At 45.2% G+C, this 25280-nt stretch overlaps 1 protein-coding gene across 2 annotated transcripts in view; it reads left to right on the top strand.

Moving 5' to 3' along the window:
• Positions 1-25280, top strand: part of SLC17A9 (solute carrier family 17 member 9) — a 122891-nt gene that overhangs the window by 50530 nt on the left and 47081 nt on the right. For both annotated transcript variants that reach the window (XM_033962677.1, XM_033962676.1), the window contains exon 6: positions 23121-23217. In XM_033962677.1, the coding sequence (XP_033818568.1) occupies positions 23121-23217 (97 nt within the window). The remainder of the gene's footprint in view (positions 1-23120; positions 23218-25280) is intronic.

The raw sequence follows: 25280 nt of genomic DNA, 5'->3' as shown, positions 1-25280 counted from the left end.
CATCATTTTAATAGTTTGGACTCTCCCCCACCATGAAAGATGTAAAGGATTCCATTGCTCACACATCTCCGTAACCTTCTGTAATAATGATTTTTCATTTATTTTCATTGTTTCATCCAATGTATTTTTAATCCAAATACCTAAATACTTTATTCCCTCCTCCTTCCAAAGAAAGGGAAATGAATCAAACAATCCTTTTGTACAATGAACATTGAGTGGAAGAATTTCTGATTTATTCCAATTTATTTTATATCCTGAAAATTTTCCAAAATTCTCAATTAATTCAAGTAAGCAAGGAATGGTTTTCTCAGGATTTCTCAAATAGAGCAATATATCATCCGCATAAGCCGAGATCTTATATTCCCGATCTTTATGAGGAATACTCTGAATCTCCTCTGTTTGCTGAATGGCTAATAACAAGGGTTCCAAAACAATATCAAAAAGCAAAGGAGATAAGGGACAACCTTGTCTAACCCCCCTTTGCAATTTAAAACCTTCTGAAAAATTATTAATATATAATTTAGCAATGGGGGAGCTATACAATGCTTGAACCATTTGTATAAAACCTGAGCCAATACCGAACCACTCCATCGTTTGATACATAAAGGTCCATTCAACACGATCAAAAGCCTTTTCTGCATCAAGTGATACAGAAAAAACTGGATCTATTAAAGCTTTGGATAAATTCAACATATGTAGTGCAAGCCTAGTGTTGTTAGAAGAATGTCTTTGAGCAACGAATCCTGTTTGGTGCATACCAATAATGAAAGGGAGAGCTTTAGCCAAACGTATAGCCAAAATCTTAGCTAAAATTTTCCCATCAACATTAATTAACGAAATAGGCCTGTAATTTGACACCAGTGTGGGATCTTTATTTGGCTTTGGCAAAACTATAGTTAATGATTCAGCCATGGTACCCATAATACAACCTTTATTAAGTTGAGTCTGATACAAATTTAATAAAAATGGCAACAGGGTAATTTGAAATGATTTATAAAACTCCACAGAATAACCATCTCTACCTGGAGCGGATCCAACTCTAAGGGACTTCAGTGCTGCTTGCAATTTGTTTAATGATATTGGCTTATCTAAGCTTTCTTTTACTTGCTCAGGAATTTTCGGTCCCTTAATTAACTTTAAAAATCTCAAACCATCCTTTTCTTTATCTAAATAAGTCTCAGAAGAATATAAGTTTTTATAAAAATTTAAAAATTGTTTTAAAATCATTCCAGTTTGAGAATAAGAATTCCCCCTTTCATCTTGAATCATTACTATCTTTGTTTTCCATTTTTTTGCTTTTAGATAATTTGCTAACATTCTTCCCGCCTTATTTGAATTTCCATAATACACTGCTTGTTGAGAGAATAAATCTTTTCTAATCAACTTAGGAGATTTCATTATATTTCCCTTTCGCTTTCATGAGATCTTGTAATACAGAATGTTCCCATTTCTCAATTAATTTTGACTCTAATATCTTTATTTCCTGTTCCAAATTATAAAATTGTTTTTTAATTTGTTTTTTAAGATATGCCGAAAAAGAAATAATTTTGCCTCTCATAATTGCCTTTAAAGCATCCCATAATGTTTCTATAGAGATATCTTTCGTATTATTAATTTGAAAATATTCATTTATTTTCACTTGCATTTCCTCAATAAAATTTGGTTCCACCAGCAGTGTATTATCAAATCTCCAGATTGGTCTATTATCCTCCGTATCAATTATCTTTATTTTAATCCACACCCCACCATGATCAGACAAAATAATTGGATCTATGGAGGCTTGTGTTACTTGTTGAACTAATGTACTAGAAACAAATATATAATCAATCCTTGATAAAGACATATGAACATGGGAACAAAATGAAAATTCCTGATCATTAAAATGAAATATTCGCCATATATCTTTCAGATCACAGTTTTGTATCAAATTATCTAGTCCTAATGATTTCATTACTCTACTAGGTTTTTTTATCCATAATAGGATCTACAACAGCATTGAAATCCCCAGCCACAACTAGATTAGAAGCAGCCAGTGGTAATAATATTTGTTGTAAAGATTTAAAATATTCAAATTGATTAGAATTAGGTGCGTATATATTGAAAAGCGCCATGGAAATATTTCCCAGAACCATTTCCACATGCACCCACCTTCCCAATGGGTCAGCAGTGATTAGGTTAAAATTTGCATTACATCTTTTATTTACCAGTATTGCAACACCTGCTTTCTTCTTGACAGCTGGGGCATAAAAAACTTGCTTAATCCAACCACCTTTTAGCTTTTGAGACTCTACTGCTGACAGATGAGTCTCTTGAATGAAACATATATCAACACCTTGATCTTTCAAGAATAAAAGTGTTTTCTTCTTCTTAATTGGATGGTTTAAACCGTTGACATTTAGTGAAAGTATTTTAAGTTCCATTTAAATATTTATCACTGTCATAAATCTTTCCCAACATAAATTTCAAATTATTATAATATTCCCTTTTTCCGAACATTTCCCTTAATTTATCATTACACAATTCCCTTCCCTCTCTTAAAATTTTATAAAATCTATTCATAATACACAAAAAACCCTCCCCTATTCCCACCCTTATCCCTCCCCCATGCATATTGCAATAACTTGAAGTCATAAGAACAACCCAGCAAACCCACTCTCCTCACCCATAAGCATTTTGTATTACTATTTCTTCTTTTAAAATATCTTATTCCAACCACACATTTTAAAAGACTATATAATCTCATTAAATATCTCCCAACCATATATCATATTCTACTGCGTATCTCTACCCCATATAACTGAATAATTTAATATTTAAAACTCAGTGACAAAAAGCATAAAAAACTGTAACATATCTTTTATCAATACTGATTCTTCCCCCCCTTTTTTTTTTTTAATATATATTGTAATCTTGCCCAATACACTCTATTTTGAATATATTATATACCATTTAAACTATTATAGCATACAATCTTCATCTCTCCAGTCTTTCAAAACAAATCATAGCTTTTAGCACAGAGTCACTTTTTGAATCATATGAACAAACCAAGGACTGTTCCATTCTCAAATATTGAGTTATGAAAATTCTCATTCCTTAGGCTTCAGTCAGAATTCCAAACGAGTATGTGGGATATATCAAGTTGTACTCTTCTGTTACACTGTACAGCCCAGAAAGTGTTAATCAATTAATATCCATCTTTTAGTATCCAATTTCCACACACTTTGAGCAATGTTTGAAGATAATTTCAGTGAGCTTTACATTAAACAGTTTCATTTTCCATTTTATTTTTCCAGCTTTCATTCATATGAGTCTTAAATTGTAGTTTGTTTTAAGTCATTTAAACGTTCCACATTTGAACTCACTGAGTATTATAAAGGCAAAGTCATAGTACAGAAGCAAGGGAGTGGATCAGTGTCCAAATCATCACCATGCGCTGTAGTCCCAAAAAAACCCCTGAATAACAAGTCCCGTTCTGTTCAGACCTTGTGCTGAGACGCAAACAGTTTACCTCGCTGCCGATTTAGTCCACTTCCTTCATTCAGCGTCCTTGCTCTTCCGCTTTGATTATAATATTTAGTCAGACCTGCGCCCAGCTCTCCACCGTTGTTTCTCCTCTTCAGACCCGCTCTACCCCTCCTTTCTTGACAACGACACAACCGGAAGTACAACTCCCCAATGACGGTCCACAGAATACTGGCCTCTAACAGCACTCAAATCTTATTTCCAAGCATCAAAAATCATGTAAGTAGCAGGAGACCAAACAATGTTCCAGATCTCTAATGTAAAATTCCGATTCTTAGAACCCTCTTCTGATTCAGATGGGGAGGGGAAGTGCTCCAAAGATCTGATGCTGAATCTCCTATCTTAGATATCCTGAGCTTTCCCTCTGAAACAACATCTTTAGCACTAGGAAAGTTCCTGGATATTTATCTGAGACTATAATCTTGAGGCCTCACTTACAACTCCACCCCCTCTCCCTCTTAGAATTCTTTTGACGTTGGGTTCATAAGAATGACTGAAAATTCTCTGTTTCCATCTGCTTTTCCCATTGTGTATTAGAATCTATTTCAAGTTATTTTGAAACTGTTCTATTCATTCCAATACAGTTAATCCTTCAGTTTCAGCAGCCATCTTATAACCAATTAATGTATATGAAAAAAAAAAATTTTATAATTCATTTAGTTTCAAACTTTCATGCACACTATTCAAGGAAAATTTAAAATTCCCTACCCATTACCTAACATTTTATTTCTCTGTCATAAATAATTTTTAGTTCATGGGTACTTCTTGTGATGATAAAAACTGTTTAAGTTTCCCTGGATCCTCAAATTGATAAAATTTTTCTTTATAAGTGACTCTCATTAGCGCAGGGTAATAAAGTCCATACTTAGCACCCATTTCTTTCAATGGTTGTCTATATTGTAAAAACTGCTTCCTAATTTGAACAGTTTCCTTTGCAAAATCTTGAAAAAATATAAGCTTGGAATCTTTATATGACACATCTTTTATTTCTTTTGCTGCTTTCAAAATCTCCAATACATGTTGGAATCTAACTACTTTAAAAATAACAGTTCTTGGCTTATCTTTATCTTGATTTTTCCTCACACCAATTCTATGTGCTTTTTCAATAGCTAATGATCCTTTTATTTTAAGTGGAAGAATTTTTGGTATTATTTCTTCTAAAAATCCAATCATGTCTTTCCCTTCAATTCCTTCCTTTATGTAATGTAATGTAATGTAATTTATTTCTTATATACCGCTACATCCGTTAGGTTCTAAGCGGTTTGAAGAAAATATACATTAAGATTATAAATGAGAAGTAAGAAGGTACTTAAAAAATTCCCTTACTGTCCCGAAGGCTCACAATCTAACTAAAGTACCTGGAAATTAATAAAGAAGAGAAAATAAAGATGGTTGAAAAAAGAAAAATTTTATGTGAATTTATAGGATGGAAATTAAACCGACAGTGAAGAACTGTATGAAAAATACATATGGAATTCAGTTAGAGAGGGTAGGTTACAATCTATTTATGGTATTTGTTTAATTGGAAGGTGTTAAGGTGGGTAATTTGGGGGAAGGTTATCTGAAGGTAGGTGAATCTTCTGGAGGTAAAAGAGGAGGGGTTAAGATATTTGGATGAATTTTTTGAAAAGCAGGGTTTTGATTTCTTTTCTGAATGTTTTGAAGTTGTCTGATATTGTCATAAGATTGGAGATGGAATGGTTGATTTTTGCTGCTTGTGTTGCTAGAAGGTTGTCAAACATTTTCTTGCGTTGTGTGCCTTTGAGTGGGGGGAAGGCAAAAGGGTTCGAGGTTCTTCTGTGTCTTGAGGTGGAGATTTGGTTTAAGCGGTTATTTAGATAGGAGGGGGAAGAGCCGTGTAATGCTTTGAATATCAGGCAGTAGAATTTGAATTGGATTCGTGCTTGTATGGGTAGCCAGTGAGAGTCTAAGAAGGCAGTTGTTATGTGATCATATTTTTTGAGTGAGTAGATTAATCTGAGGGCGGTGTTTTGTATGGTCTGGAGTTGTTTTATCATAGTGGCTGGACAAGGAAGATATAGGGAGTTGCAATAATCCAGCAGACCTAAGACTAGGGATTGGACAATTAGTCTAAATTGTGCTTGGTCAAAGAATTTTCTGATTTTACGGAGATTTCTCATGGTTAGAAAAGCTTTCTGGGTTGTTTTGTTGATCTGGGGCTGCATTGTGCAACATCTGTCTATCGTAACTCCTAGGAGTTTTAGTTCGGGTTGTATTGGGTATTTGGTATTTTTGATTTTCAGTTCAGTGATGGTAGGAGTTTGGGCTTTTTCGAGCAAAAGGAATTTTGTTTTTTCAGAATTTAGTTTTAGTTTGTGATCCATCATCCATTTTTCTACTGTGTCTAAGGTTGTTTCTAGCTTTGTTGTGGTGGTGGTCTCTGATGGGTCGAATGGGAGGATTATGGTGATGTCATCAGCATAGCTGAAAGATGTGACATTTAGGGTATCTTTAAACCAACTATTCTTAAATTTTGATTTCTAGATCTATTCTCCATGTCAATTATTCTTTTATTTAATTCGAATAGTTTATTATGATCTTCTTTATTACTTTGTTGAACATGTTCAATTTTTTCAATTCTATTTTCCAACTTTTCCATTTTGCTAGTTAATATATCAAATTTGCCGTTCATCATGTTCAACTCTTGTTTCATTTCTATCATATTCATATTAACTTTCCTTATTTCCTCCAATACCTCAATTAAGTCCAGGGCATCCATAGGAAGAGGAATTTCACTGGAAGACTGCAGATCCTCCTTTAGTCTTTTGGTTTTTCCTGTTGATTTAGCATGAGATTCTGGTATCTTTTGCTTATTCGAGACATTCCTGCTAGTTTGAATTAAATTGAAGAAATATCTATTCATTAAAACAAATAAATATTGCTTATGAGAGGGAGCTCAGCAGTTAACCAGCCATCCTCTTAGGCTCCAAGTTCCGGAATCTAGTTATTGTTGGTTTTGTTCTTGAGCGACATTTAAATGTCTACATGGCATAAATGCACAAGGCAAATCTCTTTCATTTGAAAGGAAGCTCAGGAGTAATCTAAGGAAATTCATTTTTACAGAAAGGATAGTAGATGCGCAGAGGTGGTAGGGACAAAGACTATGTCTGAGTTCAAGAAAGCATGAGATAGACACATAGGATCTCTTAAGGAGAAGAGGAGATAGTGAATACTGTGGATGGACAGACTGGATGGGCCATTTAGCATTTATGTGCCTTCATGTTTCTATGTTATCTGTGTTTCTGACCTTCTGTTCTCAATTTTGACAGTGGAGAGTTGATATGGGTTTTGTAAAGCTCCATGGGTTTCATTGATTTTTTTGAGATCTGAATAATCCACCAATAAAAATCAATGTTCCAGTCACTCCTTCTTGATTAACTTGGCGTGCTTTTTTTTTTATCTTGTAAGATCGTTATTATTATTTTTTTTTATATAAGGAAAAGAGAGATTTAACATATTAAATGAAAGAAAAAAAGAAAAATCAAATGACCAGTCTGGCCAAATAATATTAAATATAATATTAACACTCTCTCAAATGAAGCCCACATTATAGGAGAAACAATTCACAATCATAGGGTCTGATATATACAGGAAATAAAGAAAATCATTAATGTAGTGTTACATCTTCCACTCAAAAATTGGACCTTATTTCGCTATAGAAGCACTGAAGAGTATTGCTCCTTTTGCCTCAAGAAAAAATCGTAGCTGTGGGGGATCAAAAAAAAAAAAGAAGGAATGTTGATCAAACATTTACAAGGGTATCTAAGTTGAAATTTAGCCCCCAAAGCTAGAACGGATTGTCTCATTTCTAGGAACCCTTTCCCTCTGGATTGAGTTAATTTTGAAACATCTGGGAACATGGAGATCTTAGAATCCATAAAGGTCACTTCTTTAAGCCTAAAAAATAGCCTAAGAAGTGCCTCTTTGGGCTCCTTTTACGAAGCCTTGTTAGTGGCTTTATCTCACACACATTTTTAGTGCGCTAACCCCTGTACTAGTCAAAAAACTACTGCCTGCTCAAGAAGAGGTAGTAGCGGCTAGTGCGGCCGGCAAATTAGCGCACGCTATTACGCATGTTAAATTGCTAACGCGGCTTCGTAAAAGGAGCCCTTTGTCTTGTTGAAAGACGAATGTCAGCAGAAGTGTAGAATGTGAAATAACTTCGTCTTCTGAGGTTTCTAAAATTCTTGTTACGTTCATAGGACTTATTGAATTAGATGAAGCCTCAGTTTTAGAAGCCTTCTTAGAAACTGGAAGATAATAAATCTTGTGTAAAGGAGGAAAACCAGTCTCAGGGTATTTAAATGAGTCCTTCAAAAATTTATAAAATAAATCTGTAGGAGACATTGCTAGTATCTTTGGGAAGTTAAAATTCAACATTTTGGTATAATTTTCTAAATTTTCTATCTTCCTAGCAACAGTCTATCCTGCATTAAAATAGTCCGAATTGATTGAATACCTTGAACTTGTTTGTCCAAGCGGTCCACCTTTTCCTCCTGTGACTTTATTTCCTCCTGTAAAGAATCAATTCTCAAAGTTTGTGCATTTACCAGAGGGAGAGTTCCTGCACACAATTTGTATAAGGAGTCTAAAGCAGTCCAGATGGATTCCAAAGTGAATTCCGCTGCCCTTACCAGTGGGGGATGGGAACAAATAAAACTTGTCCTTTAACTGCTGACGCCACCGTTGCCTTCTCCAATGATGGTATCTCTGCCTGGGAGACTTGGGACGCTGGTAAGCCCTCCAGCTCTGTCAGGCAAGATCCTTCCTGACCCTTCTGAGCCGCCATAGTTTCTCTCTCTCGCGGCTGTTGGGGAGGCATGGGTCCTGCAGGGCTAAGCAATACCTCACTCCTGAGCGCCGAGACTTCCCTCTGACTCGGTGTTGCTGGTTCGCTCCGAGGTGAAGATGTAAAAAAAGCTCAGAATCGTCTCCTGCCTTCCCGGGGTAAGCTTACTCTGCCGGCCTGTAGCAGACGCTCTTCCCCTTCTTTTAGACATTAAGTATTAGGCAGTAAACCCGATATTCGGGAGGAAACAAGTTTCAGCAGGAGAACATATAGTGAGCGTCCTCCAATATTATTTTTTATATATATCATTATTCCCTTTCTTCTTCCCTTGTCCTTTCTGGATAGATTATAGCGTGGAATACAATGGAGTCCCATTATCTCAATATCCCAGTTTGATTCTTCATGTACCATGCCTCACTAATTCCAGTTTGGGACATAGCGCTGCCGGGGTACAAACTCTGTCGCGAGGACAGCTCAGGTCAGAAAGGAGGAGGAATAGCCCTATACATAAAAGAAAGCATATACTCAACCAGAGTGGACACAGCAGCGATGACCAACAAATTGGAATCGCTATGGGTTAAAATACTGGGAAGGAAAAGGCCCGAGATAAAATTGGGCCTGTACTATCGTCCACCCGGGCAAACCGAAGCTACTGATGAAGAAATGGAAGCTGAGATGAAAACGAGAATGCAAAAGCGGTAACATGATTATTATGGGAGATTTCAACTATCCCAGGATAGACTGGAGTCTTGGAAACTCAAAATGCACTAGGGAGACCAGATTCCTGGAGGCTATTCAGGACTGCTTCATGGATCAGTATGTCAGAGAACCAACGAGAGGGAATGCCACTCTGGATCTAATCCTAAATGGGCTAAGAGGATCTGCAAAGAAAGTGGAAATAGTGGGACCGTTGGGAAACAGCGATCACAATATGATCAAGTTCAAAGTTGAAGTAGGAATACTGAAGGGAAAGAGAACCACAGTGACAACTTTTAACTTCAAGAAAGGAAACTACGAAGCGATGAGGGTAATGGTAAAGAAGAAACTTAGGAACAGCTGTCACACCTGCGCTCTGGTGCTGCATTGCGAGCCCTGAGATCATGACACAATACTCTGGCCTGGCGTGACCCCTACTTCAGGACTTTGCTTGGCTTCCTATCAGCCTAATAAGGGCATGCAAGGCAAGAGTCTCAGAAAGGATGTAGCAAATCAACAGGTTTTATTATGATCACTGGTTTCATTCAACAAAAGAAATAGGCTGCAGCTCAGCAGGTTTCAAAACAAGCACTCAATTCTATGAGGCGAACCCAAGCTGCTCATACAAGGCAAAAGCTTCAAAATCCAGTGTCCAGGTTTTTGGGTGTGTCCCCTGCCTCTGGACTAGAGAGTTGCGCGGGGACAGAAATCCCACCCGTCCCCACCCGTCCCCGCCAAAATCCCACCCATCCCCACCCGTCCCCGTGAGGAATCCCTCCGTCCCCACCCGTCCCCGTGAGGAATCCCTCCGTCCCCACCCGTCCCCGCGAGGAATCCCCTCCGTCCCCACCCGTCCCCGCGAGGAATCCCCTCCGTCCCCACCCGTCCCCGCGAGGAATCCCCTCCGTCACCATCCTTCCCTATAAACTTCAGAAATAGTTATTTTATTTAATTATGCTACTGAATTAAAGGCTCTGGTAGAGACCCATTTACAAATAAGCAAAGAGACTATTAATTTGGAAATATTAATTGGGAAGAATACATACTTTGTAAATGGGTTTCTACCAGAACCTCTAATGTAAATATAAAATATAAATACTCAGCTGATGAGAACCCACAAACTGTCAGCTGAGGACTTCCTTTGCAGTTGGCCTGGGGTCCCTTTTGCCAAGCTTGGCAGGCAGCAGTAGCGTCCCTGAGTCACAGATGCTGGCACCTCAGTGGCTCATGGATGCTGCCAGCGACTGCTGCGCTTGGTGGAGGGGAGTTCTGACCATCTCTAGAGGAGGTCCTCTGCTGGCGGTGCTTGGGGATCCCCACCAGTCACAGCAAGGGCCAACAAGTACTTCAACACTGTAGAAATAAAACCAGAAATGCATTTCCTTTTCTTTTGAACACAAAACAAAGATATCTGCCATATACATTTCCCAAGGCAGATGACTCTATGCAATGTCACCTCGGTAACAAAATACAAAAATAGACAAATACACCCCCTCCCTTTTTACTAAACCACAATAGTAGGTTTTAGCACAGGGAGTTACGCTGAATGCCTCGCGCTGCTCTCAATGCTCATAGGCTCCCTGCGCTAAAAAACAATATTGCGGTTTAGTAAAAGGGAGCCATAGTGCAAAATATAGACAGCAGATATAAATTCTCAAAACAGACACATTTTGATCACTAAATTGAAAATAAAATCATTTTTCCTATCTTTGCTGTTTGGTGATTTCATGAGTCTCTGGTTGCACTTTCTTCTTCTGACTGTGCATCCAATCTTTCTTCCTTTCTTTCAGCCTCCTGTATGTTTCCTCTCCTCCAGACCTCATTCTCTCCCCCAACTTTTTCTTTCTGTCTCCCTGTTCCCCCTTCTTTCTGTCTCTCTGTCTGCCCCCTTTCTTTCTTTCTCCGTGCCCTCCCCCAAGCCACTCGGTTTGCTGCCACCGCCATCGGGGAATAGTCCCCAAGCCACCGCTGTCCCAAGCTTTCCCTGCAGAAGCGTCGCGCTGACCAGCATTCCGCTACCTGACGTCAATTCTGACGTAGGAGAGGAAGTTCCGGGCCAACAAGGCATTTCTCCTCATTCCATCCAGCCTGAGCCCCATCTCTCCTTGATCCAGCATTTCCCTTCTGTGTCTGTCAGAATTACCATTCCACCTATTTTCCAGCATCACCCTTCTTTGTGTCCATCTCACCTATATCCCTATCTCACCACTTTTTCAGAATCTTCATTTGTCTCTGTCCTTGTCTTTACCCCATATTCACCATTTGCCCTTTCAATGTCTTTATCTCCCCCCCCCACACACACTTTTTCAGCATTACTTCTATGTCTCTATTTCACCTCCTCTTCATGTCCCCTCTGTATCTCTATCCTTATTCAGAAGGTCCTGCTTACCCTTTCTCTTCTTTGTGTCACTATCTCCATTTTCAGCTTTCCCCCCTTTTCCTTTGTTACTGCACCCTGTAGCCAGAATCTTTCCACCCTCTCTCCACTCCGGCCCAGCCCAGTATGAAATATTTCCTTTTGTTTCCCTCCCCTCTCTCTCTTCTGCTCCCTCACCCACAAGTCCTGCATCTGGCCCTCTCCCTTCTACCTGCACCTGGCAACACCCCCCTGCTCCGCGGCTCTCTTAAGCAACTCGTCAGCAGCGGTGATCAAGACAAGCTGCCGACATCGAGGCCTTCCCTCTACGAGTCCCACCTTTGTGGAAAAAGGAAGTTGAAACAAGCGGGACTCGCAGAGGGTAGGCCCCGACGCCAGAAGCTTGTGTCGATCGTTGCTGCTGAGTTGCCGAAGAGAGCCGCAGGTAGAAGGGAGAGGGAGATAGGAAGGCTGTAGAAGCTCCGGAGCATGACACCGAACCCGGCCAGGATGATTTCTTTTTCAGGTTGCTGCTGCCGCTGCCATCCCCCACCCGAAATGACAAAAAACAGCCTAATGCCCGCGTCGGGAAATAGCCATGCTGAGCAGTGAGCTCAGCACGTACACAGATGAAAGCCTTGCTTGCTGATTGGTCCGGCGGCACGGTGGGGCGGGGCCGCCGGACCAATCAGCAAGCAAGGCTTTCATCTGTGTACGTGCTGAGCTCACTGCTCAACATGGCTATTTCCCGACGCGACGCCAGACTTGTAAGCTGCATGCTTGCATCGCCAGAATTTAGGTAGGTTGTTTTCATCCCCGTGGGAGTCCCGTGGGCAAGGGGGCGTCCCCGTGGGAGTCCCGTGGGTCAGGGGGGCATCCCCGTGGGAGTCCCGTGGGCCAGGGGGCGTCCCCGTGGGAGTCCCGTGGGCCAGGGGGGGAACCCGCGGGATCCCCGCGATCCCCGTTCCCGTGCAGACCTCTACTCTGGACTTTCTTAGCAAAACTTTATACAGTCCTTTTCACCAGGGCAGTTTGGTTTTAGAAACATTTAATGAGCTGCTTCAGCTCCAGCAGCTGTATCAGTTCAAAGGTAGGTAAATCCAGAAAAACATACAAACTTTACCAACAAAAACTGAGCAACGAGAAACCTGGCCAGCATGTCACATGGTTTCCCCAGCCTAATGTTTCCTCTCACACACTATTGTTCTGTAAAACGGATTCCTCATTTGTACAAGTTTCAAAAGGCACACTCAGCACATCTCAGGCTGTGAAGGAGATTTCTCTCTGCCTAGCCCTAGCTCAGGAACGTGCAGGGCTCTCAGCACAGCTCCCTGCTGTGCCGTTCAGGTAATTAATTATGCACACCCGGCTAAGCTTAGCAGCTAGCAGGGAAAAACGTTTGCTAGCCTCACAAACAAAGCTTTCCAGCAATGGCTCAAAGTTCACTATTAGAAGGGAGAGACATACAAATCCCCTTTAAACAAACATTGGCATCACTGAGGGCTTCACTACTGTGGACACAGGCAATATACATATTCCTTACTGCATGTCAACGTCCATGGGCACAACCTCCGGTTCTACCAGACTCTCTTGTGTCTCCATGGGTTCCCCTGGGGTTCCTTTTTCACTCTCAGGGTCAGCAGTAAGCTCCTCTGCGTCCAACATCTGACAGTCTGCAGAACCTGCCTCCTTGGGGTGAAGAGAGAGTGGATGATTCTCTCCTGTTTGCCTCCAGGCTGCTACCCCCGCAGTGTTCTAAATTGTCTCGTTTTAAGCTGTGGAGGGACACTCCCACTCAGCCCAGGTGGGGGATGGGCCTTCCACACACAGGCTTGTTCCATCTGCCTGTTTTCCCGCTTTAACCCTTGCCTGGACTGGCTGCTGGAAAGGAAGTAATCTCCTAGCAGACTTGGGGACAGGTTTAAACCCTGTGCAGGCTTTCTGCTTCAACCTTTCCTGCTCTGCCTCAACTGATTCTACTTCCAGGTCTGAGCAGTAGTCGGCTAAGTCTTGTCACCACCCGGGCTCCTGTAAGGCGCAGCGAGCACCTGGGAATGTGACCAAAGCTGAAACCCGACGTGTCCCTTTCCACTAAGGGTTCCTTCAGGTCTTTAGAACAGGCACATTCTAAACTTATCAGCATGCAAAGTATAAAGGCATCTTAGTCAGAAATGGCAAAGCAAAAATAAACTTTATTTCAACCACTGGTTGAATAAATCAAAAAAATATAGGCAACAGCCTTGTAGTTCAAGATGGACTGATATTGCATGAAATACAAAGGTTCACAATAATATAATTAGGCAGTTGAATCTGGGTCAGCACTGCCTTGTGTACAGTCCCCTGCTTCTGGACTTTAATCAGTCAAGAAATACAGTTCTCTTCACCAGAGCAGTAATAATCAGATAAGTAATGCTTTTATCCAACAGTCCAGAACACATAAGAATCACAGCATTATTCAGAGTTCAAAATCAAGCAAACGTTTCCCTCTAAACGTTGCTGTAGCAATCAGGCACAGCTGTGCAGGACCATCGAGATTTCCCAGCTGAATCATCATACAGGAAATACATTCAAAATGGTTTGTCAGAAAACACACACATTCCTGCTTTACAGAAAACCTCAAAAATGTGGCTTCCCAGGAGAGCTTCACTGGCTTCAAACGGGTAAGAGACAAGCTTGCAGCATAAAGAAATTAAATCCCAATCTTAGGCTTACTGGGTCTCCATGGGTGTTGGCAGAGTGTCAGCTCCTACACAGCTTTCCTGCCCCTCCATGGCTTCTCCTTCTGGCTGTACTCCAGTGTCCCAGACAGGAGGTAACTCATCTGCCTCAGCATGGGACAGTCTGTGCGAGACTGCCTCCTCTCAGCTTCCCATTCTCCCGTCTCTCCTCTCTCCCCCTCATGTGTCCCCTGTGCCTCGTCATATCCTGTGGATAACCACTCCCCCTCTGAGAAGGTGGGGGGGAAGGGTTTTCCACACACCGGCTTGCTTCCTGCTATTACAGGCAGGTTTCTCCCTAGCCCTGATTTTAACAGGCTGTTCAAACTGAATAAGCTTTCTGACAGTGACAGGTCTGCATGGAGTGTAGGATTTTTCTCTTAATCTTATCCTGCCCTGTCTCTTCTACCTACATGTCAGAATCAGAGCAGAAGTCAGCTTCATCAATCAATTGGCAGGTCACCTGATCAGCTCTCCTGCATCTAGGTGCACTGTGAATACTCCTGATCACTGGGGCAAAACCCGGTACGGATTTGGGTTTGTTTTGGCCAAAACCCGAAACGGACCTGGGTTTGTCACAGTCTGAAGTCAGGGACACTACCTGATCGGCTCTTTTACAAAGGGCCTATATTGTATTTCTTCCTAATCCCTGTGGCAAAACCCGGACCGGACTTGGGTTTGTCATAGAAAGGACCCAAAACAGGTTTGGGTTTGTCACACAGCTCAAAGAAATGACAGACTATAGAGCAAGCCTGGTCTTTATTCAAGCACACAGTGAGTGAGGCGCAAAAAGCAATGTTACTTACCGTAACAGTTGTTATCCAGGGACAGCAGGCAGCTATTCTCACTAGTGGGTGATGTCATCAGACAGAGCCCCGGTACGGACGTCTCACAAGCACGTGTTGCTTGTAGAAACTTAAAGTTTCTAGATGCCCGCACCGCGCATGCGCCGGTGCCTTCCTACCCGGAGATCCGGGCGTGTCTCCTCAGTTCAGGTAGCTAGCCTGAGAAGCCAACCCAGGGGAGGTGGGTGGGACGTGAGAATAGCTGCCTGCTGTCCCTGGATAACAACTGTTACGGTAAGTAACATTGCTTTATCCCAGGACAAGCAGGCAGGTATTCTCACTAGTGGGTGACCTCCAAGCTAACCTCAGTGGGATGGAGGGGGAGTTGGCGACTTAAGAGAATAAATTTTTCAATACTGTTTGGCCAAACTGTCCATCCCGTCTGGATAGGGTATCCAGACAATAATGTGAGGTGAATGTGTGAACCGAGGACCAGGTGGCAGCCTTGCAAATTTCCTCGATTGGTGTTGATCTGAGGAATGCTACTGAGGCTGCCATTGCTCTGACCTTATGGGCTGTGACCTTACAAGGGAGTGATAATCCAGCCTGGGCATAGCAGAAAGAGATACAAGCCGCCATCCAGTTAGAGATGGTGCGCTTTGATACGGGTCTTCCCAACTTGTTAGGGTCGAAGGAGACAAAAAGTTGAGGAGTGGTTCTGTGTGGCTTGGTGCGATCCAGGTAGAAAGCCAAGGCACGTTTACAGTCTAGAGTGTGAAGGGCCGATTCTCCGTGGTGAGAATGAGGCTTAGGGAAGAATACTGGAAGTACGATGGATTGGTTGAGATGAAATTCGGAGACCACCTTAGGCAGGAATTTCGGGTGAGTGCGGAGGACCACCTTGTCATGGTGGAATACTGTGAATGGTGGGTCCGCCATCAATGCCTGGAGTTCGCTGACTCTGCGAGCGGACGTAAGGGCTACAAGGAAAAGAACTTTCCAGGTGAGATACTTCAGAGGGGCCCTGTTGAGTGGTTCAAACGGGGGCTTCATGAGGTGGGAAAGGACTACATTGAGGTCCCAAACCACTGGGGGTGGTTTGAGAGGAGGGTTAACATGGAAGAGTCCTTTCATAAATCTGGCGACCACCGGATGGGCCGAGAGGGGTTTCCCTTGTAGAGGTTGGTGGAACGCCGCAATAGCGCTCAGGTGGACTCGTATGGATGTGGACTTGAGCCCAGATTGAGATAGGTGCAGGAGATAGTCCAGCACGGAGGATAAGGAAGCTCGCTGGGGTTCCTTTGACTTAGAAACGCACCATGAGGAGAATCTGGTCCATTTCTGGGAGTAGCATTGACGAGTGGCGGGCTTCCTGGAAGCTTCCAAGACTTCCCTCACTTCTTGTGAGAATTGGTGAGGGGTTACGTTGAGAGGAACCAAGCTGTCAGGTGGAGAGACTGCAGGTTGGGATGAAGTAGTGATCCTTGATGTTGAGTAAGTAGTGAAGGAAACACTGGAAGTGGTACTGGTTCCCTGCTGCTGAGTTGAAGTAGGAGGGAGAACCAAGGTTGTCTGGGCCACCGAGGGGCTATTAGAATCATGGTGGCCCGTTCGAGTTTCAGCTTGACCAGAGTCTTCTGGATCAGCGGGAATGGTGGGAACGCATATAGAAATCGTTTCCCCCAGTTCAGTAGAAAAGCATCTGCCTCGAGGCGATGAGGAGTGTAGATCCTGGAGCAAAACTGAGGCAGTTTGGCGTTGTGGGGAGCCGCAAAGAGGTCTATCTGAGGCGTCCCCCATTGCGTGAAGATTTGGTGAAGGGGGTTGGAATGGAGAGTCCATTCGTGCGGTTGTAGCAGACGGCTTAGTTTGTCTGCTAGGACGTTGTTCTCCCCCTGGATGTATACTGCTCTGAGTAAGGCGTTGTGGCGCACCGCCCAGTCCCAGACTCGTAGAGCTTCCTGGCAAAGGAGGGACGAGCCCGTGCCCCCTTGCTTGTTGATGTAATACATGGCAGCCTGATTGTCTGTGCGAATGAGGATTACCGTGTCGTGAAGTAGGTGTTGGAAAGCTTGGAGCGCATTGAAGATGGCTCTGAGTTCCAATAGATTGATTTGGTGTAGTCTTTCCGCACTGGTCCAGAATCCTTGGGTGCGGAGACCCTCCAGGTGGGCCCCCCATGCGTAATTCGACGAGTCGGTTGTGAGAATTTTCTGATGGGGGGGAGAGTGCATCAGCAAACCTCTGGATAGATTCGAAGAGGTCATCCACCAAAGTAGAGACTGCCGAAGAGCAGGTGTGACTACGATGCGTTTGGATAGTGGATCGGATGTCTGATTCCACTGTGATGCCAGGGTCCACTGGGGGATCCTGAGGTGGAGTCTGGCAAAGGGTGTCACGTGTACTGTGGAGGCCATATGGCCCAGGAGCACCATCAGTTGTCTCGCCGGTATGGTTTGGTGAGTGATCACCGACTGGCAGAGGTGAAGAAGAGACTCCATGCGTTGCCGGGGCAGGAATGCTCGGAGTCGGGTGGTGTCCAGGACCGCTCCGATGAAGGGGAGGGACTGGGTAGGTTGTAGATGGGACTTGGAGAAGTTGATCTCGAAGCCCAAATTCTGGAGGAAGTAGGTTGTAGCCAAGGCCGCCGAAGTGACCTCTGGGGCTGACGGGGCCTTGATGAGCCAGTCGTCGAGGTATGGAAAGACCTGTAGACCCCTGTCCCTGAGTGCTGCGGCCACTACCACCAGGCACTTTGTGAAGACTCTGGGGGACGAAGATAGGCCGAATGGTAGCACTCGATACTGTAGGTGCAGATTTCCCACCCGAAATCTGAGGAACTTTCGGGAGGCCGGGTGAATGGGGATGTGAGTGTAGGCCTCTTTGAGATCCAGGGAGCATAACCAGTCGTTCTGCTCGAGGAGGGGGTATAGAGAAGCCAAAGTCAACATGCGAAACTTCTCTTTGACCAGGAACTTGTTGAGGGCCCGAAGGTCTAAAATGGGTCGCAGGTCGCCCGTTTTCTTCGGGACGAGGAAGTACCGGGAGTAAAACCCTCGGTTCAATTGGTCTGACGGGACCGTCTCGACCGCCCGAAGCTGAAGTAAGTTTTGGACTTCCTGAAGAAGAAGGGAGGTCTGCGTCGAGCTTGAAGGATACTCTCTTGAAGGATGGTCCGGGGGGACCCGGTGGAATTGAAGGGAGTATCCTTCTCTTATGATGGAGAGGACCCATAGGTCCGTGGTTATGGCCTCCCATCTGTGGTAAAAAAGATGGAGGCGGCCCCCTATGGGAGAGGCCGAGGTTATGCTCCCGGGAGGGGCGTCAAAAGGGCTGGGGAGCCTTAGGTACAGCGGGTGGCTGGACTTTTTGCTGAGACTTCTGGGGGGGTTGTCTCTTCGCAGGCTGTCTCGCCGCGGGCGTTTGTCTGGGCATGTAACGCCGCTGGTAAATCAGGGGTGGCCTGGAAGGTCGAGACTGTTGAGGTTTGGGTTTGGGCCGTAGGATGGATTGAAAGGATTTTTCATGATCCGACAGCTTCTTGGTAACAGTTTCGATAGACTCATCGAACAGGTCGGCTCCAGCACATGGTACGTTGGCGAGTCTGTCCTGTAGGTTGGGATCCATATCGATAGTACGGAGCCATGCCAGGCGACGCATAGCTACCGCGCTTGCGGCGGCGCGTGCCGAGAGTTCGAATGCATCGAAGGAGGATTGCATCAGCTGGAGGCGTAATTGGGAGAGGGAGGCTACCACTTCCTCGAACTCGAATCGAGCTTGGTTGTCTATGAACGGAGTGAACTTGCGGAGTACCGGCAAGAAGAACTCCAGATAGGAAGAGAAAAAGAAGTTGTAGTTTAGCACCCGTGACGCCATCATGGAGTTTTGGTAGAATTTTCTACCAAATTTGTCCATCGTTCTTCCCTCTCGGCCCGGCGGTACAGAAGCGTAGACCTGGGAGGGATGAGAGCGTTTGAGGGAGGACTCGACCAATAGGGATTGGTGGGAGAGTTGGGGGCCCTCGAACCCTTTATGGTGCACGATGCGGTATCGAGCATCGAGTTTGCTGGGGATCGCCGGTATGGAATACGGCGTTTCGAAGCACTGCATGAAGGTCTGGTCCAGTAATTTATGCAAGGGGAGCCGGAGCGACTCCGTTGGAGGGTTAGGTAAGTGCATGGTGTCCAGATACTCTTTGGAGTATCTGGAGCCCGTGTCAAGGGTCACATCCAGATCATCCGCCATTTGTCGGAGGAATGATGAGAAGGACAATTGTTCCGCCAGCGTCGGTCTGTGGGACGGGCTGGAGGAGGATGAGGCCTCCAGGTCTGTGGACATCGGGGAGTGACAAGGAGAATCGGGTACCGGTGTCTCCTCGTACTCCGGGCCCCTCGGAGGGGACGCCTCTGTTGAGGAGTATCCCCTACGTTGCAGTTTTTTCTGCGGTGACACCTCCGAATGGCGTGAGGAGTGCCAGGATGAGTGTCTCGATCGGTGCCCGTCTCGGTGGCGGGACGGGGATCGGGATCGTATGTGCATCGCATGGTCTCCCGAGGCCCCCAAGTGGATAGGGCTGGAAGCGGTGGATCGCAACTGGGTTTGCGATGCGGATTCTTGCGATGCTACCCAAGTCTGGTAAGGAGTGCGGAAGAACTCTTCCTGACTATGCCCAGGGCTTCGAGTATCGAGCGGGGGTCTGGTCCCATGTTGGCGCGGAGGCGTAATGGGTTCTAATGGCGGCATATCGGTAAGCGAGGTTTGCCGCGTGGGCATCGCCGCCCTCCCCCGTTCGTCCTCGTCGGTTGTCGAGGTCGAACGGTGTGGGGGAGGGGGAGGGGGCGGACCGCCCCTTTGGGTCGGTACCGGGAGGTCACCCTGTATGGCAGCGATGAGCCCGGGTCCGATGGTCTGCATGAGCTCAACGAATTGAGCTTCCAGCACGGACCGTAGCGAAGCCGATAGGGAGGGATCCGCACCGAAAGGGGGTCCTCCTGCACGGACATCGCGCTCCTTCGAGGTCGAGTGCTTCTGCTTAGCAGCTTTCGGCACTTTGATGACCATTGGTGGCACTGTGGAAGGAAGAGGTACCTGAACCGAGGAGACCGGGGCAGGCACCGACGTCGAGCTCGTGGATGGTGTCGGGGCGAGCGATGCCGGTTTCACCACACTCGATGCAGGGGTGGTCGATGCCGGTTTCGCCCGAACCGGGGAGGTATCAGATGAAGTGGAGGCTGTGGGATCCTTAGCTGCGTCCATCTTGAACATCGATTCCCACAATAGGCAACGCCGCTTGAATGAGCGTGCCGTAAGGGTAGAGCAAGGCCCGCACGATTTCGGGATGTGGTCAGGGCCCAAACACTGCAAACAGCGCCAGTGAGGGTCCTTGAGTGAAATCGCGCGTTGGCACTTGCTGCACTTTTTAAACCCGGTGGTTGGCCGGGACATAGGCCGGAAAATCTCCGCCGCGAGGTCGAAGCCAGTGGGCCTGAGCCACGTGGCCGGCCCGTTCGACCCGCCGGAGGAAATAATCTTCTTTTTTTTTTTTTTTTTTTTTTTACGAAAATAAAAGAACTGTTAACTGTAATTAAAAGAAAGGCGAAAACGCGGACAAGGAAGGCAAATTTAACTGAATTCAGCTAGCGCATGATGAAGTTGAACTTCTCAGCTCCGCGGAAAAGAAAGAACTGAGGAGACACGCCCGGATCTCCGGGTAGGAAGGCACCGGCGCATGCGCGGTGCGGGCATCTAGAAACTTTAAGTTTCTACAAGCAACACGTGCTTGTGAGACGTCCGTACCGGGGCTCTGTCTGATGACATCACCCACTAGTGAGAATACCTGCCTGCTTGTCCTGGGATAATCTGTATATCCCCAGATTTAGAAAAGGGTGCAAAAAGAGCTGAACAAAGCGAAGTGAAGAAAGCGATAGGGGATAAGAAGAATTTTTTTTCAAGAAATGGAAAAAGAGCAAAACCGAAGAGAACTGGAAAGAACACAGAAAGTATCAAAAAGAATGTCACCTCGTGGTTAGAAAAGCAAAAAGAGAATATGAAGAGAGGCTAGCCAGGGAAGCACGAAATTTCAAACCGTTCTTCAGATATGTTAAAGGGAAGCAGCCAGCTAGGGAGGAGGTGGGACCGCTGGATGACGGAGATAGGAAGGGAGTGGTGAAGGAGAAGAAAGAAGTGGTGGAAAGACTAAACATGTTCTTTTCGTCAGTATTTATAAAAGAGGACATATCTAATATACTGGAACCTGAACAAATCTTCAAAGGAGACCAAGCAGAAAAATTAACATCCATGGAAGTAAGCCTCGAAGACGTACACAGGCAGATAGAAAAATTAAAAACTGACAAATCACCAGGCCTAGGGTACTGAAAGAACTAAAGGAGGAAATAGCGGAACTACTATAGCAAGTCTGTAATCTATCCCTGAAAACAGGTGTGATCCCGGAGGATTGGAAGATAGCCAATGTTACGCCCATCTTTAAAAAGGGATCGAGAGGTGACCCGGGGAACTACAGACCGGTAAGTCTGACCTCGGTCCCGGGGAAAATGGCGGAAGCACTGATAAAAGATAGCATCGAGGAGTATTTAGAAAGGAATAAACTTATGATAAGCCAATATGGCTTCTGCAAGGGAAGATCGTGCCTGACAAACTTATTGCACTTCTTTGAAGGAATTAAACGGATGGACAAAGGGGACCCCCATAGACATCGTATACTTAGACTTCCAAAAAGCCTTTGACAAGGTACCCCATGAACGCCTACTTCGGAAACTGAAGAACCATGGGGTGGAAGGAGACGTACACAGATGGATCAGGAATTGGTTGGCGGGTAGGAAGCAGAGGGTAGGACTGAAGGGCCACTACTCGGACTGGAGGAGGGTCACGAGTGGTGTTCCGCAGGAGTCTGTGCTTGGACCGCTGCTATTCAATGTATTTATAAATGATCTAGAAACAGGGACAAAGTGCGAAGTAATAAAATTTGCAGATGACACCAAACTATTTAATGGGGCTAGGACTATAGAAGACTGCAAAGATTTACAAAGGGACCGGAACAAACTAGGGGAGTGGGCGACGAGATGGCAGATGAAGTTTAATGTAGAGAAATGTAAAGTCTTACACTTAGGAAACAGAAACCCGAGGTACAGCTACATGATGGGAGGGCTGTCATTGAGTGAGAGTACCCAAGAAAGGGACTTGGGGGTAATAGTGGACAAGACAATGAAGCCAGTGCAGCACAGTGTGCAGCAGCCGCTAAGAAAGAGAATATAATCAAGAAGGGTATTACAACCAGAATGAAAGAAGTTATCCTGCCGTTGTATCGGGCGATGGTGCGCCCGCATCTGGAGTACTGCGTGCAATATTGGTCGCCGTACCTAAAGAAGGATATGGCGATACTCGAGGGGGTTCAGAAGAGAACGACACGCTTGATAAAGGGTATGGAAAACCTTTCATATGCTGAAAGATTGGAGAAACTGGGGCTCTTTTCCCTGGAGAAGCGGAGACTTAGAGGGGATATGATAGAGACTTACAAGATCATGAAGGGCATAGAGAAAGTGGAGAGGGACAGATTCGTCAAAATTTCAAAGACTACAAGAACGAGAGGGCATTCGGAAAAATTAAAAGGGGACAGATTCAAAACCAATGCTAGGAAGTTCTTCTTCACCCAAAGGGTGGTGGACACCTGGAATGCGCTTCCAGAGGGTGTGTTAGGACAGAGTGCAGTTTTGGGGTTCAAGAAGGGATTGGATGATTTCCTGAAGGAAAAAGGGATAGAAAGGTATAGATAGAGGATTACTATACAGGTCCTGGACCTGATGGGCCACTGCGTGAGTGGACTGCTGGGCATGATGGACCTCTGGTCTGACCCAGCAGAGGCATTACTTATGTTCTTATGTTCTTATATAAGGTTAATGGATAAATATATGTTTTTATGTTTTATTAAATTATCATTAAGTGGGTGGGAGTGAGATTGGAAAGAGGGGGCCATGAATCTCATTGTTGCATGTGGTGTAACTCACAGGTCATTGGTCGCTATATCCCAGTCACCACTATCAGCTATTGGCTTAACCACTATGACCTTTGATGGCCATCTATTATTAACACCTGGTGGCCAAATCAGTTTTTATATCCATCTAGGTTCTGATTGTGGAAGTGATACAAATATATTTTACTGATATTCTCACATAGCAAGAGAAAATTAGACTAAATCTAGAATGATCTCTTTAATGCAGAGCACACAATATCCTTAGAAGATCTGACAAAGAGCCTTTTCCACTTCAAACAGACTCATATTCCCTGGAAGCGATTGTTTAAAAAGGCTTCTGTCTGGTAAGTTACTTGTTTGAATAATCAATTCAAGTTCATTTGAATAGTTATTTTATTTATTTTCTTTTTGTTGCGCTTTTGGAACCTAGGTCATGTCTTAGTTTTCTAGCAAGCTCCTCCCACTTTTTAAAATTCTGTGTATTAAAGTAGAATTGAAAGTTCACTAAGTGTTCTCTTGTTAGTAAAATCATGGGTGACCCTCAAATGAGCACAGGCCAATTACGCTCCGACCAAAGTGCCCTGACAATTTCACGCAGGGACAAGTGCATGTAGGATAATTGCGGCAGTGGATACTTTTTTGTCTCTTTGAGGGTTACAAAGTAACGCTCTTTTTTAAGGGGGGGGGGACTGCCCCCTCCCCACTACACTTTAAAAATCCACTTGCTATCTAGTGTTAGAGTAAGGTTTATATCATGATTATGGGAACCCTATTCATGATATAAACCTTACCCTAATATGATGGCCCTGATTTGCTGACACTCCTCAGGCCCCATCAATTACCCTAACACGAAGGCCCTGATTTGCTGACACTCCTCAGGCCCCGTCCCTTACCCTAGCACGAAGGCCCTGATTTGCTGACACTCCTCAGGCCCCATCAATTACCCTAACACGAAGGCCCTGATTTGCTGACACTCCTCAGGCCCCATCCCTTACCCTAACACAAAGGCCCTGATTTGCTGACAATCCTCAGGCCCCGTCCCTTACCCTAACACGAAGGCCCTGATTTGCTGACAATCCTCAGGCCCCGTCCCTTACCCTAGCACGAAGGCCCTGATTTGCTGACACTCCTCAGACCCCATCCCTTACCCTAACACAAAGGCCCTGATTTGCTGACAATCCTCAGGTCCCGTCCCTTACCCTAGCACGAAGGCCCTGATTTGCTGACACTCCTCAGACCCCGTCCCTTACCCTAACACGAAGGCCCTGATTTGCTGACAATCCTCAGGCCCTGTCCCTTACCCTAACACGAAGGCCCTGATTTGCTGACAATCCTCAGGCCCCGTCCCTTACCCTAACACGAAGGCCCTGATTTGCTGACAATCCTCAGGTCCCGTCCCTTACCCTAGCACGAAGGCCCTGATTTGCTGACACTCCTCAGACCCCGTCCCTTACCCTAACACGAAGGCCCTGATTTGCTGACAATCCTCAGGCCCTGTCCCTTACCCTAACACGAAGGCCCTGATTTGCTGATAATCCTCAGGCCCCGTCCCTTACCCTAACACGAAGGCCCTGATTTGCTGACAATCCTCAGGCCCCGTCCCTTACCCTAGCACGAAGGCCCTGATTTGCTGACACTCCTCAGACCCCATCCCTTACCCTAACACGAAGGCCCCGATTTGCTGACAATCCTCAGGCCCCGTCCCTTACCCTAGCACGAAGGCCCTGATTTGCTGACACTCCTCAGACCCCGTCCCTTACCCTAACACGAAGGCCCTGATTTGCTGACAATCCTCAGGCCCCGTCCCTTACCCTAACACGAAGGCCCTGATTTGCTGACACTCCTCAGGCCCCATCCCTTACCCTAACACGAAGGCCCTGATTTGCTGATAATCCTTAGGCCCCGTCCCTTACCCTAGCACGAAGGCCCTGATTTGCTGACACTCCTCAGACCCCGTCCCTTACCCATGATTTGCTGACACTCCTCAGGCCCCGATTTGCTGACAATCCTCAGGCCCCATCAATTACCCTAATACGAAGGCCCTGATTTACTGACACTCCTCAGGCCCCTATGCCCAACATTTCTCCCTCTCTCTTTTCCATGCATGTCTCCCTCCCTCCATCATATGTAGGATTTCTCCTTCTCACCCCTTTCTACCTCTTTGTTGCATCTCTCCCTTCCTGTCCTCCACCCCATGTCCAATAATTCTTCCTCTCTCCCCTCATGCGCAGCAGCTTTCTATCCCTCCTATCCCCCTGTACAGCAGCTTTCCATCCCTCCCTCCCATCCCCAAGTGAAGTAGGTTTCCATTCCAACTATCCCCATGTGCAGCACCTCCTAACCAACCCCCCTCCCCCTGTGCGATCTGACATACAGGCCTCACAAAACAGCGGTGATGGTGGCTGGC

The sequence above is a fragment of the Geotrypetes seraphini genome, chromosome 11 (genome assembly GCF_902459505.1).
Source record: "Geotrypetes seraphini chromosome 11, aGeoSer1.1, whole genome shotgun sequence".
NCBI lineage: Eukaryota > Metazoa > Chordata > Amphibia > Gymnophiona > Dermophiidae > Geotrypetes > Geotrypetes seraphini.
Note: the sequence above shows the minus strand (reverse complement) of the source record. Positions and strands in the feature narration are given on the sequence as shown.